The sequence below is a fragment of the Truncatella angustata genome (genome assembly GCF_020726525.1).
Source record: "Truncatella angustata strain MPI-SDFR-AT-0073 chromosome Unknown BKA67scaffold_9, whole genome shotgun sequence".
Taxonomy (NCBI): domain Eukaryota; kingdom Fungi; phylum Ascomycota; class Sordariomycetes; order Amphisphaeriales; family Sporocadaceae; genus Truncatella; species Truncatella angustata.
In genome coordinates, this window is record NW_025763389.1 from 1,010,766 (window position 1) to 1,022,920 (window position 12,155).

A 12,155-nucleotide genomic window follows, 5' to 3' on the forward strand; every position below is an offset into this window, starting at 1 on the left:
ATGAGGTTAAACACCCGAACCACTGAGGGACAGGAAATTGGCGCAGAAAATTACCTCCAAGGGATTTCCTGCCCCGGGGCGAGCTATAATATGGGAAAATTTCGCTGGCTATCTTAGGGTTGCTGTTTTTATATATGTTTTTCGACCTAAAGATGATTCTCTCGCTGTCTTAATGGTGACACCGAGTAAGGAAGTATGCGCGGTCGTATCATAGGTCCGGACTGCTTTCGGAAAGCAGCCTGACCATTTCGATGTGTTCCTGGCTAGAAGCAGCATAAAGTGATGTCCATCCGGAGTTATCCGCCACAGCCAGTCTGCAGACAAATCGTGCCAGCGGTGCTTTCCCCCGGATACGTGTATATAAGACAACACGCCGCTAATCACCATGTCTTGGGCAAGGGATTCGACAGTATGCATACTAGTTTCACAACCACATGTCCTAGCCAGAAGTTCTGCATTACAATACACGTATTATCAATTTATCATACTAACGTGTAAATAGATTTGGAGGCTCGTAGCCGCTCATTGGTATCTCTTACAGCGACAACTCCTATTGGTGATGGCCCACTACGGTGTCGGATAGATAGGTGTGACTGCATAGCTTTCTTCCACGACCCCGTCAAACTTGAGAATAGTGGCCCGATACACATACATTGCGCATATCAAAGACGGACCACCTTGGGCCGCTAACGGCCTGCACTGGTACCTTCTTCCATTTGAACACACGACGAGTGTCGATTAACTGGCGTTTTACGAAGCCCGGTAGGATTGGCTATACGCAAACAAGACTCTGCTTCTAACGCAATCGAGGTACAAATAGAAACGGCATATTAAGGTAAAACGTAAGAAGATAAAAGCGCTAATTGAGATATGGTCAAATCTAACGTTTTAAATCCGTATAGTTTTTGCCAAGCAATCCTTCAGGCCAAGGTGGGAGGGTCGCGAGGATTCGGTTTTCAGAGCACTAATTCTTTAACTATGGCGTCTGCTTACCTAATGATAAGTCCTAGTACTCAGGTGGGTGATCACTGGGGAATCCCTGGAGTTGTATGTTCTCTTTTTTGAGCATTCGGTCTTTGTGATTTAGACTTTTCGGATCCTCTCAAACACTTATCTAATATGTATCCTATTATTGCTGCTAGACAGTACATACGACCATAGCTCCTAGAAAACTCGGCATCCCGTCCGCTCTGCCCTAGATAAACCGGGAAGCGCTGGATTAGTACTCAGGTGGGTGACCACTGGGGAATCCCCGGTGTTGTATGTTTTTTTTTTTCCTTCAACCTTATCCAAGGATGAATAGGTCGCTTCCAGCTATTCCAAGTTAAAATCTGTTTTAGGCGCCAGGCTTAATGCCGTTTGCTGCTGAGCGACCAGCGTCTCTCGACAGCGCCAATAATTACACGCCAGGATCCGTTTCTCGTACACGAGACAAAGAAACTAATCATGTTGCCTAACAATGTATCCATTGTCCATCCACCTGCAAGTTCGTCGGTGGCAACTGACAATGCATCATGAGCAAGACAAACAATCCAGGTTTCAAACACGATTGGCTTATAAGTCCTGAAAATAATTGCAGAGACGTATAAATATCGGCCCTGCAGCCTTGATACGACAGTCTCGAAAAGTGCTAACAAAGATCGCCTAGAGGGAATGGTCGGGACCATAAACTGTATGATTGTTCTCAGCCCGAAGCAATAACAAAACATATAGCGTCATATGGTAATCAACGTCGTCAAGAAAAGCTAAGCTTACGAAACCCTCGTGCGCCAAGCCTTCAGACGCAAGAGAGATATATTTAGTTTAAATTTTTTTATTTTAAATGCCAGACAACGGAAACACCGAAGACCCCATCACCTCCACACAGCAGCAGGCCCCGTCCTCGGCCTCCTCGACCGGGCAGAACGGAGCAGCGCAAGACCGGGCCAGCGGTGCCGCCCCGGGATCGCCAGATTCTCAGCCACATCTGGAGGAAAAGGAAGAGGTAGAGGAATGGGCGGAGACCTACGCAAGGTTGTCTAAACGCTTCGAACGGCCCAATTTAAAGAAGTCAAAATCGGCAGAAAAGATTGCCCCGAATCCCTTCCGAAAACACACCTTGTGAGCCCCGGACTATCCTCCCCCCCCCCCCCCCCCCCCCCCGGGGCCCTTTTCTGTCTAGTTGTGATGGACTAGTTATTACGGGGGAAAGCCGCATCGCTGTCCCAACGATGGATCAGATGTCGGCCGTTGCAGATGGAGAAGATAGTGGAGAGAGAGGCAAAACCCCCTACTAGTTGGGAGGGGTGGGTAAAGGGAGCATAATGTTAAATGGATGGACCTCGCGATGGGGCACCTAAAAGAGCGGACGACTTTGTGATATACATAACGTCCATCCAAGACGCACGGTCTCTCATATCTGAGACTGCCAACTTGCAACCCTACAGGTCATAGCTTAGTGTCTAGGTATATAGCTTGACTCTCACTGATGCCGTAATGCATATGGAAATTGATAATACGTATTAATAGGGGGGTTAGAGAATAGGCAAGTTGTTAGGTGATTTGGTATGAACTGAGCTGTGAACAAAGAAACTGGCTGCGAATTTCTACGTGCCCCTTTCTGCTCTATCGAAAGGCATGAATAAGATAGATGCTCCTGCACCATAAGCGGACTGCCTGCCGCCGACCAACGCCCAATCTCCTTTTCCGACCTCTATACACAAAAAATACAAGTGCGTCATCATTTCTTATGTACAAACCATAAGCCTCAGAGTACATAGAGCAGCAGCCGCATAAATTGCACATAATGCCCCTCTAACCCACAACATCGTTACAACCAACCAAATCGTGACCTGCTCTTACTCCGAGGGAACGGGCAGAGCCACTCCAGGAGTGTGTCCCCAGTAGCCAAGACCTAGAATGGTCACAACTGCGAGAACAGCGCAAAGCGCGACGACCTTGGTCAGGCCGGGCTTGTTTCGGCGGGTCTCGTTGACGTACAGCTTGGCATCGGTGACCATGGCTTGCATCTTCTCAGCTCCCAGCTTGTAGTAAGTCAAGCCAGCAAGAGCGATACCGTAACCAAAGTACTGCTGTCCACTGACAGGGTCGCCGAAGATGACCATAGAAGCCACAACCAAAAGAATGTCCTTCAGAACACCAGCCATGGTCAAAACAACAGCGGAAGTCTTGCCAATCTGAATTCCGAGTTAGCGCGATGCATCCTAGGGGATGCCGAAATGTGACAACATACCAAAAGCACAACGGAAACGTTGAGGCAGAATGCGACAAAGGCGTTTGCAATGAGAGTGAAAATTCCGAGTCCGTAGATATCGGCCATGGTCAAGCGACCTCCTTCCCAGAAGATTGTAATGATACCGTTGATGACGGCGCAAGCAGGCGCATAGTAGTAGACGGAGACAAGGGGGTCCATCTTGAAGTCAGCACCGCTGAGAAGACGCTGCACCATGACGAGTCTCACAGCCTCGGCGACGACACCGAAAACCTGGACCAAAAAGCCGAACATGTCAAACTTGATCTCTCCAAAAGAAGCGATGATGACTCCAACGACAATGATGGACACATTCAAGAAAGCCTTGGAGTTGGGAGCTGCCATGCCGAAAATCCAGGTGGCAAGCAGTGTAGCGACTACGTTGGTGGCCTATGTGGTCCCGGTTAGAAACTTGCGCACGTATTCTTCAAGTGAGAAGAAAACTGACCTTGAGCATCTGAATGAAGGAAACACTCAGGTACAGATAGGCGACGTTACCGAGAATCAAACTCAAGCTGAACATGATGCCAATGGGGACAATGGCTTTCCTATTGCATTATTAGCACCCAAGCGATTTTTGGCGGTAGCTGGAAAGCGCTGGGGGGGTTAGCTCACATGTAGGTTTGAGTGTCCATGGGAACCTTCTTTCGCGAATCTAGCACGGTCGTGGTTCGTGCCAAAATCTGGGTCATTGCTGTCGCAAAGGCCATGTGCCATGTCGTCAAGAAAATTGCTGCGGGCCTTGTCAGTTCAACGAAGCTCATAATTGCGTCGCGGTATAGAGCGCGGGTGCGACTCACGGAAATCTAATTGACGCGGTTAGCTTGTCTCAGAACATCTCAGAATAGTCTGCCGGATGGATGACATACCGAATTTTGCTGATGCAAGAACCCACTTGTTGAAGAGAATGACACTTGAGCTCATGGCGATCCAGAGGCTAAGTGTCTGGTTAGCATTCGCAGTCCCCAAGGTACGGGCTTCGCTTTTTGGGCGAACGAGGCTCCTTACGCGATGAATAGCGCAGGGTGTACACCGGTGCTGGGTGCGGGTGTAGCGACACCACCTCCCTCGAGCTTGCGCTCATCCTGAGCGGACTTGTCCTGCTGAACGCTGGACATGGTGAGATGTACAAGATCTGATGATGGCCGGTACGGGCGTGTCTTGTCGTGTTGCGGTTAGGGAAAGTCGTCGAAGTCGAGGAGGAAAAAGTTCAAAAGTTTAACCAGATGTCCTCAGGAGATTAAAAGCTGCGGCGTGCTGGGCTCTGGCCGGGTGCTGTCAGATTACGACACAGGGGTTGGACGCTTTTTAGGCGAGAGTGGACCGGGGGGAGTGCTGGATTGGCCGGCCTGGATGGCGATTGACAGTGAAGAGGGAGGAGTGGATTTGTGGACTGCATCTGGCGAATGTGGACGTCCGACGCGACTCAATTTAATGGCCCGAAAAGATTTGCTCCAGCATTGCGACTATAATCAAATTGATTCCGGCCCAGGAAAAGGTAAGGATGCGCATGGTTGGCTACACTGCCCTCTGGAGTACATACATAGTACCCCCCCGTGGATTGCAGATTTGGCGCCGACCAGGCCAAGCGATAAGTATCGGAAGCCGTTTCGTCATCTCGTGGAAACGGGAAGGTGGGTTACGGCAGTCGGAGTGCGGATCATCGCAACCCCTTTTCTCATTTATGGTCCGTCGTTTCGAAATAGGGTATTATGTATCTTCAATCTTGGGTATTCTGGCGGGTCAGGACTACTTGGGTACCTGGCACTAGGAGGGATCGACTCCAGTCCCCAGCTACACGTGGAAGATTGAGGCTCTTTTCATTACTTTTGGTCTATGATTTGATCAGGTATCGGCGCCCTGCGTTCTGTTGATGGATTCCAGGGAATGGAGTCGTGCCATGCACTCAAGTTGGAAGCAAACACGAACAAGACAATTATCCACCAACGATCATCACGTCGAATACTGGTGACAGTAACAGACCACCACCAGCACAGACACAAACACACGGGAGAGTGGTCGAGACAGATTTTTCTTTATTACCTTATCTCATGCATGCATGCAGACCAAACCGCGCAGGGAAGCAGGCATGGACATGGACGTGGACCTGGACCGAGCAAGCAGTCATTTCTTATCATGGACGCATCATGATTTGCTTGATTGAGTTTTGCACGTGTGATATGCTCTGGTCCCTAGTGCCTGGATGGACGAAAAAAGAACAGCCTAAAGAAATTGAACCTTGAAATATTGAAATCCAATCTTGCCTGGCGTGCCTCTGCGTGCCTACTATGCATGCGCCTCTTGGTGGCCCCCCCATTTTTGCCAGGGGAGCAGAGCACAGCACGCTAGAAAGCCAAGCTTTTCTGCACCTAAAATTACACGTCTCCTTTCGGGTGTCCAGACCACCGATCCAGCTCCTGTGCCGAGAGAGATCGCAATTCCATGGACGGTCTAGGGTCAGAGCTCGAAGCTTGCTGGACTCCCTCGTCGACGTCGACTGTCCCCCTGTCCGGTTCCAGCCTTAACCTCAAACATCCACGACGCGGCCCTCATCTCGCACCGCGTCAATCCCACTCTGGGGCTGCAACACGAACGTCTCTACGTAATTAAGTACTCTCCTCTCCGAGTTGCTTTGGATCGAGTCCCGCTGCTGCCAGACCGAGAACGAGCTTTGTCGCATCGTCGCCATGTCGCAATCACCACCTAGCCTGCCGGCCGATAGCGAGCCTCTTTATGGAGGCTTCTCACGCTTCGAGGTTGAGCTCGAGGTACGTTCGCACTGGTGTTTTCTACTCTCTACTGGCAAGAGGCTTTCGTGGGCGGGCAACATGCATCCCACTCGTACTGGCGTGGCTGACCTGGTTCCAGTTCGTCCAATCTCTGGCCAATCCGTTCTATCTAAATCACCTGGCGTCGCAGAAGTTGCTTTCCGAGCCAGCCTTCGTGCAATACCTCAAGTACCTACAGTATTGGAGCAAGCCACCGTATCTGAGATACCTGACATATCCCGGCCCCACGCTCAAGCACCTCGAGCTTCTACAGCAAGAACGGTTCAGGCAAGAGATCATTAGTCCCGAGCTCGTGCAGGTTCTTGCTGCCGAGGGACAAAAGGCAAGCATCGACTGGCACAAGGACGACACCGAGTGAGACAAGGCAGATTACAGCCCCGACAACGAAGTTTCCCATCTTGACGACTTGATCACCAGTTGACCGCACGATACCATACTGTAACTTCCAAGGGACACATTTGCTACGTGCGATCCTCTACTGGCACTGACGCGGGTGTATATGCCAGCAGACTCACGGCCAATCCGAAGAGGGCAGGGCGCAACAGTCCCCATCCATCTATTGCCGGAAGGCTAGACGGGGTATTGTAGAGCAAGCTGCCCACATGGCTAGACAAGGATGCAACACTGGCAAATTAGTAGGTCAAAAGCAAAGAAGAGTGATCAGAGCAATCCATTGTAAGCAGAGAAATGCCTTTCGTATATTATGGATGCGATGTGGCGGGTGCTTCTAGATTTCGAGGTTCAAGACGGAACTAAACAAAGGTTCAAGTGACGCCCAACGCCGTAGCCATGCAGATGAATACAAAAACAAATGATTCGTGATGCTGCGGCCTGCAAAGGCCAACCAACAACCAAAGGGTTTGGCCGCCGCGGGCTAGTTTTCTCTCCATCGTCCACCACAGGTCATGCACTGTGGTATTCGTTAGTGGGTATTCATTCAATCTTTGCCAAAGGTTGCCACATCGTACCTTGTAGAAACTGGTCATGGGCTCATCAGCACTTCGAATCTGGACCTGGAAGAAGGCAGCCTCATTGCCGTTGCAGCCTTCCTTGGGACACTGGACGGGGGTCTTGTCGGCATTGTCCCATGCGCCGGGGCCGCCGAAGACATCTTCCCTCTCCTTGCGCGCAAAGTCGCGCCGGCTGAACATGGATGTCGTTATCAAGTGTTGGTAGGGGCAGGTACGGCATTCGAGGCGATTGCGACCGGACTCGGGGTTGGGGCCGACGGTCAGGATGTTGGAGCAGTGGGGGCAGACTGTGATGGCGGCGGTGGTTAGTTTTTGGCGTTCGAGGGGTGATCAGATACTGGAGGAGGGGGGTCTGGACTGCTTACAGAGAAGCATGGTGGCGGTCCTGGGCCGTATGGCCTTTGTCACAGAGGTGGGCGCGCTTGGCTTGGGGTGGGACGGTGGGAAGAAGAAGAAGAAGACAGTGGACGAAAATGGTGAAGCTTTTCGCAATGCGATCGTGAGTCTTATCGATTCTCTACCAGCCATAAATTTTGATGGAGCTTAATTAAGTACTCGGTACTGCCGCAGGCGTGCGAGGGCGCCCCCAGCTGCCCTGCCAATCAAAAGCCAGAAAAGTCCCTGAAACGACTGAACGACAGCCCCGCCTCGAGCCTGCGAATTGCCCCGCCAGGTACCGACGTCAATCCTGAGGCTGCCCAGAGCTCCGAGCAGCATGTAGCCAGTAGGTTAGTCTAGCACGTAGCCCGTAGCACGCAGCCCGTGCCATTGGAGTCAATTACTGCCTTAAAGCGCAGAACACAGCCCCGCGTTGCACCAAACGGGGGCCATGGTGGGCTTGTGACAACCACTTGGACATGTGCCCAAAGGCTTCAATCACCGGGAACATTCCTCAGGCGCTGCATTCTGTTGCGAAGCAAAGAGCAAAATCCATATTCCCGATTCGAATTCACAATCAGACCCATACCTCCTGCGACTCTCTCCCAACTGCTTAGGGACGGCAGAGATCAGATATCGCCCACCATTTTTACCCGCCGCCGCTGCACCCGAACATGGCGGACAACCACGAGCACGAGGTATACTACATACTGCCTGCGCACTCAGGAGCACCATGGTTAAACAATTCATAGGGTGCCTCTGTCAAAGAGCAGATTGTCGAGGCCTGTCGTCGCAACAACGTCGAGCTGCTGCAAGAAATCATTGCCCAGTGCAAGAACGACGATGAGATTTCAAACCTAATGAACCGCACCACAACCGTCATGGGCAACCATCTGTACCACGAGGCCGCGCTGCAAGGCAACTGTACGTCTGTCCTCCTGCCCTCTGCCTCCTGCCCTCTGCCGTTCGCCCCTCTTCGACACGGCTCCTTTGACGTGCAGGCCATCTATCCACGAGCAGGAGCACGAGCACGAGAGCCTGGATCGCATCTGCTAACTTTGGAGTGATAGACGAAGTAATAGACCTCCTCCTCGATCAGCCAAACTTCGAATGCGATCCCGTCAACAGACAAGAGGGCGACACGCCCCTTCACTCGGCCATCCGCTGGATCAACTCGGAGCCCCCCGCCCAGCGCGAGTTCGGCAACGCCCTGGTCGAGATGATGCTCGAGGCAGGCTCAAATCCGCGCGTCAAGAACAAGGCCAAACTCACAGCCCTCCAACTCGTAGACCCAACGAACAAGGCCTTGAGGGAGCTCATCCAAAAGCACGAATACGCCAGCCTAAACCAGGGCGATTTCGTGGACGCAAGCGACGTTAAAACGGGTGGCTCGAGTTATGCCAGCAACACGTTTGCCGATGCCCCGGGTCCCGAGAGCGATGACGACGCTGAGTTCAGTGGCAGTGATGACGAGGAGAGGGCCGAGTTTGAGAGGAGGAAAGCTGCCAAGAAGTCCCGGTGAGCATTGTTCTCGTACGAGCAATGTCGCAAGTCTTCGTTAGAAACTCCATTTTTGCGGTTCACGACCGAGCCACTTGGGGATGATAGAGTCTCATCTGGCAACGGTGAGGGGGCAAGTAGACACAAGAGCTGCGCATTCTGCGTAGACCTTTCCGCCACCGGTACAAATGAAAGAGCATACATTCTATTACAGGGTCTCCTCTGCCATGCCAACCGCTCCCCTCCCGCTCATTCCGTGCGTTGTATTTCGGCTCAAAAGCAGTGAGTGGAGTGCGTGAGCCACTTGATAGTTTGATGATAGCAGAGCTGAAAAGGGGTGAGACGTTGTGCATTCAACCGTGATGGCGCAGGACTGGAGTGCTGGAACCAGCATGCTGATATTTTTCCCGAGATACTTGGTGACCTGGCTATCCTACCAACGACCTCTCAACCTTTCCCGAGAGCTCTACGGGTCCGTACCGCTCCAAGATTCGGCGCCCGTCTGATTGCTAGTGATATTGGTCTCAGTTTACTTGGGGGTTCTCACATATTTTCTCGTCGCCAGCCTTTTTCAGGCGAGCCTCTTCTTCTGCTTCTCAAACACCGATATCACTCTAAGCTACCGCTACAATGGAGTCGGGTGGTCACCCCTACCTCGGCAGCGTCGTCCTCACCATGCCCTATCATGAAGTCGGCCAGCAGCCAGTGGCGGATCGCTCGGTTGACATGGATGAGTATTGTGAGTATGCTGACCAGTTCAATTCGTTTCTCGTCTACTGGTTATTCTTTGAGTGACGGGGACGTGCGTATGTGATTTTCCATCATATTAAGGTTGTCGTGGAGTATCACGGGGCCTTTACGAGAAAAACCGTCTGAGTCAAGAAAGAACGTCCATAGCCCGCCGATAGAAATCAGGGACGGAATGGAATTCTAATGGATGACCGGGCGGAGATCCTTGAAATAGGGTTAGGAAGTAAGGATTATGACAAATAACGACAAAAGAAATATCTGAAGGTGGGTATCGATGCCTAGGAGTTGAAGAACCTGAAAGTAACGGGGATAATGCTGGATTAGATGAGGTCCCGTGTATGTTGCGAGAGGCCCTAGAAAGAACCGAAGAGAATACCAGGCGGGCGAGAGTTATGGGCGAGACTTATTAGGGGGAGGGGGCTGTGAGTGTGAAGCAAGTTGGGGAGCAGTTGAAGCAGACGGATGGCCGCTACTGATACTCGGCAATGTGTGTTGCATTGACGAAACCCGTGATTATCGAGAAATAGAGAAGAAAAGAAAGAAAAGTCGAAGCAAATAGCGATACGAGCGCTTGTATATTTAGCTAGTCTTAGCGACTATGCCTTCCATCTTCTCCATATATGGTCAAGTGAGAAGTGATGAACATAGTTCTCTATAACAGGAAGCCACGGTTTGACTGAACCAGAAAACTACATTATGAAGTATGCACTGCTCTGTATGATCCACTTGTGTCCTTGTCTACCTGGTACTCACCATATCACGATAGGGTGTGATGGGTAATTTTTATACTTGCGCATATATTTGACCTCAATAGCCATAGTTTCTAGAGAGATTTATATGTGTTTAGAGCATATTCAAACGCGCTTGTGCATACTTGTCCAGAATAATAATCAGTGCGAAAGGGCAGCACAAGTACCCTCCAGCATCTGCTCTGGTATATCCTCCTGTATATCAAAAGAATTTAGAATAAAGCAGGCCGCACTATGACGGTCAAATTTAGGGAGCGGGATTATACTCAATAAATTAGTATTATATAACGTTACTATGTCTTCACGAGGACAAAACTTAACAATAAAAATTTCCAATGGCTAATGAGTCTTGTACGGAAATTGTATTCGCCCATCTTAAGCGTGCCCCACTTTTGCACAATTATCTATGCACCTGGGTCCTCTTTCCCTAATTATACACGTCATGTTGCTCTCCAAGCTCTTCATTTCTATATATGCTTTGTGTAACGCATTATAATATGTGACATACGGCAGGGACGCAGGGTTTTGAGTGTATAATTGACATGACTTCCCAAAGAAGACTACAAGCTGTCCCCGTCGCCTTTCGGAAGTTCGACGTCAAGGATCCATGGAGGCTGTACTGTCATATCATTATTACTGCCTTCGATAGATGCATTGGCGAATAGAGTTTGTGAAACTAGGTCAAAATGGGTTTATGTCGTTTGAGCAATGGCTAGTTTTACAGAAGCCTTGGCTAACGTAAGCTCGAGCTTTCGTTGGCTTTGCCCTGGTGGCCTCCTCATCATTGAATTAGTTCTGAACCAAGTCAGTTAGCAAACCCCATCCTTCGTGAACATGGCCGAAGCAATGCAGCAAAGGTTTTGCCGGAGCAATAGCACCAAACAGATGAGAACAACCCACTCTCTGTTTGGCATCCATATAGTCCATGACTCCATGGGGTGGGCCATGTGTAATGGCAACATGCGTACTGTCAGCAATGGCAAAATTCTGTCAAGTATCTGGTGAGTACTGGAAATCTCAACCACCTCGTGAAGGTGTGAATGGACTTGCATAGACTCTCAAGAGGGCACCATCCTGCAGCGCAAACTCGTAGTTGCGCTCGTCTAGCAACACAATGCCGGCTTCCCTTACTTCATCAAAAAGCCGTCTTGGTTCGCCATAATCTTCAAATTTGCTTTTGACCAGTCCTGGCTCGATAGGCTGTGTTGTTTTCGATAATTGCTTTCTGAATGTTGGCTCGTCAAGTGTCAAGTCATGATTTCCAGAAATGATCAGTTTTAGAGGAGTAGGAACTCGTCGTAGTAGATCGAGGGTGTTACGATATTCGTCGATCTTTGACTCCTTAGTCAAATCACCACAGTGGATAACGACATCTGCTCTTTGAGCATCATTAACGTTGAATACTCCACCATGTGTGTCAGAGATTATGAAAAGCCGTGTCTTGATCCCCATGCTGTATGGCTGACATCGTTCAGAAAGCATGTATCAATAGTGATGATGGATGTGGTGGATGCATTGAGGAAATCAAAGCGGACGCGGTTGGTGGGAAAGCTTCCCATTTATCACTTGGCTAATCTCCTCATGGATCAATGGCGTTAATTCGATTTCAGCGAGAACAATTTGCGCACAATTGAGGGAAATAGGGACTATAAGATAACAGACATTGTCCGTCTGCGGCACCAGGAACTTTCTCCGAACAAGGAAGTATGTCACCCTTCTATTGTTATGTGTATATTATGACTCTCAAACATGCTACACTTGAGAGGTA

At 50.2% G+C, this 12,155-nt stretch overlaps 5 protein-coding genes across 5 annotated transcripts; 2 read left to right on the top strand and 3 right to left on the bottom strand.

The window, feature by feature from the left end:
• Window positions 1-2,837: 2,837 nt before the first annotated feature.
• On the bottom strand, window positions 2,838-4,368 carry BKA67DRAFT_540321 (triose-phosphate transporter family-domain-containing protein; the record flags this gene model as incomplete). Its single annotated transcript, XM_046100760.1, has 7 exons — window positions 2,838-3,176; window positions 3,233-3,640; window positions 3,699-3,798; window positions 3,866-3,983; window positions 4,051-4,056; window positions 4,120-4,187; window positions 4,259-4,368. 7 exons carry the CDS (start codon window positions 4,366-4,368, stop codon window positions 2,838-2,840), a joined length of 1,149 nt encoding a protein of 382 aa, XP_045953362.1.
• Window positions 4,369-5,937: 1,569 nt separating this feature from the next.
• BKA67DRAFT_524979 (mediator complex, subunit Med31) lies at window positions 5,938-6,397 on the top strand (the record flags this gene model as incomplete). Its single annotated transcript, XM_046098632.1, has 2 exons — window positions 5,938-6,018; window positions 6,119-6,397. The coding sequence occupies 2 exons, from the start codon at window positions 5,938-5,940 to the stop codon at window positions 6,395-6,397; spliced, it is 360 nt and encodes a 119-aa protein (XP_045953363.1).
• A 516-nt stretch (window positions 6,398-6,913) lies between these two features.
• On the bottom strand, window positions 6,914-7,385 carry BKA67DRAFT_663222 (RNA polymerase 3 c11 subunit; the record flags this gene model as incomplete). Its single annotated transcript, XM_046108146.1, has 3 exons — window positions 6,914-6,949; window positions 7,008-7,297; window positions 7,376-7,385. 3 exons carry the CDS (start codon window positions 7,383-7,385, stop codon window positions 6,914-6,916), a joined length of 336 nt encoding a protein of 111 aa, XP_045953364.1.
• A 422-nt stretch (window positions 7,386-7,807) lies between these two features.
• BKA67DRAFT_417764 (uncharacterized protein) lies at window positions 7,808-8,939 on the top strand. Its single transcript, XM_046096798.1, has 3 exons — window positions 7,808-8,086; window positions 8,141-8,312; window positions 8,459-8,939. The coding sequence occupies exons 1-3, from the start codon at window positions 8,063-8,065 to the stop codon at window positions 8,908-8,910; spliced, it is 648 nt and encodes a 215-aa protein (XP_045953365.1). The 5' UTR covers window positions 7,808-8,062; the 3' UTR covers window positions 8,911-8,939.
• A 2,237-nt stretch (window positions 8,940-11,176) lies between these two features.
• On the bottom strand, window positions 11,177-11,839 carry BKA67DRAFT_595059 (Metallo-dependent phosphatase-like protein; the record flags this gene model as incomplete). Its single annotated transcript, XM_046105118.1, has 2 exons — window positions 11,177-11,374; window positions 11,444-11,839. 2 exons carry the CDS (start codon window positions 11,837-11,839, stop codon window positions 11,177-11,179), a joined length of 594 nt encoding a protein of 197 aa, XP_045953366.1.
• Between the last annotated feature and the right edge of the window lie 316 nt (window positions 11,840-12,155).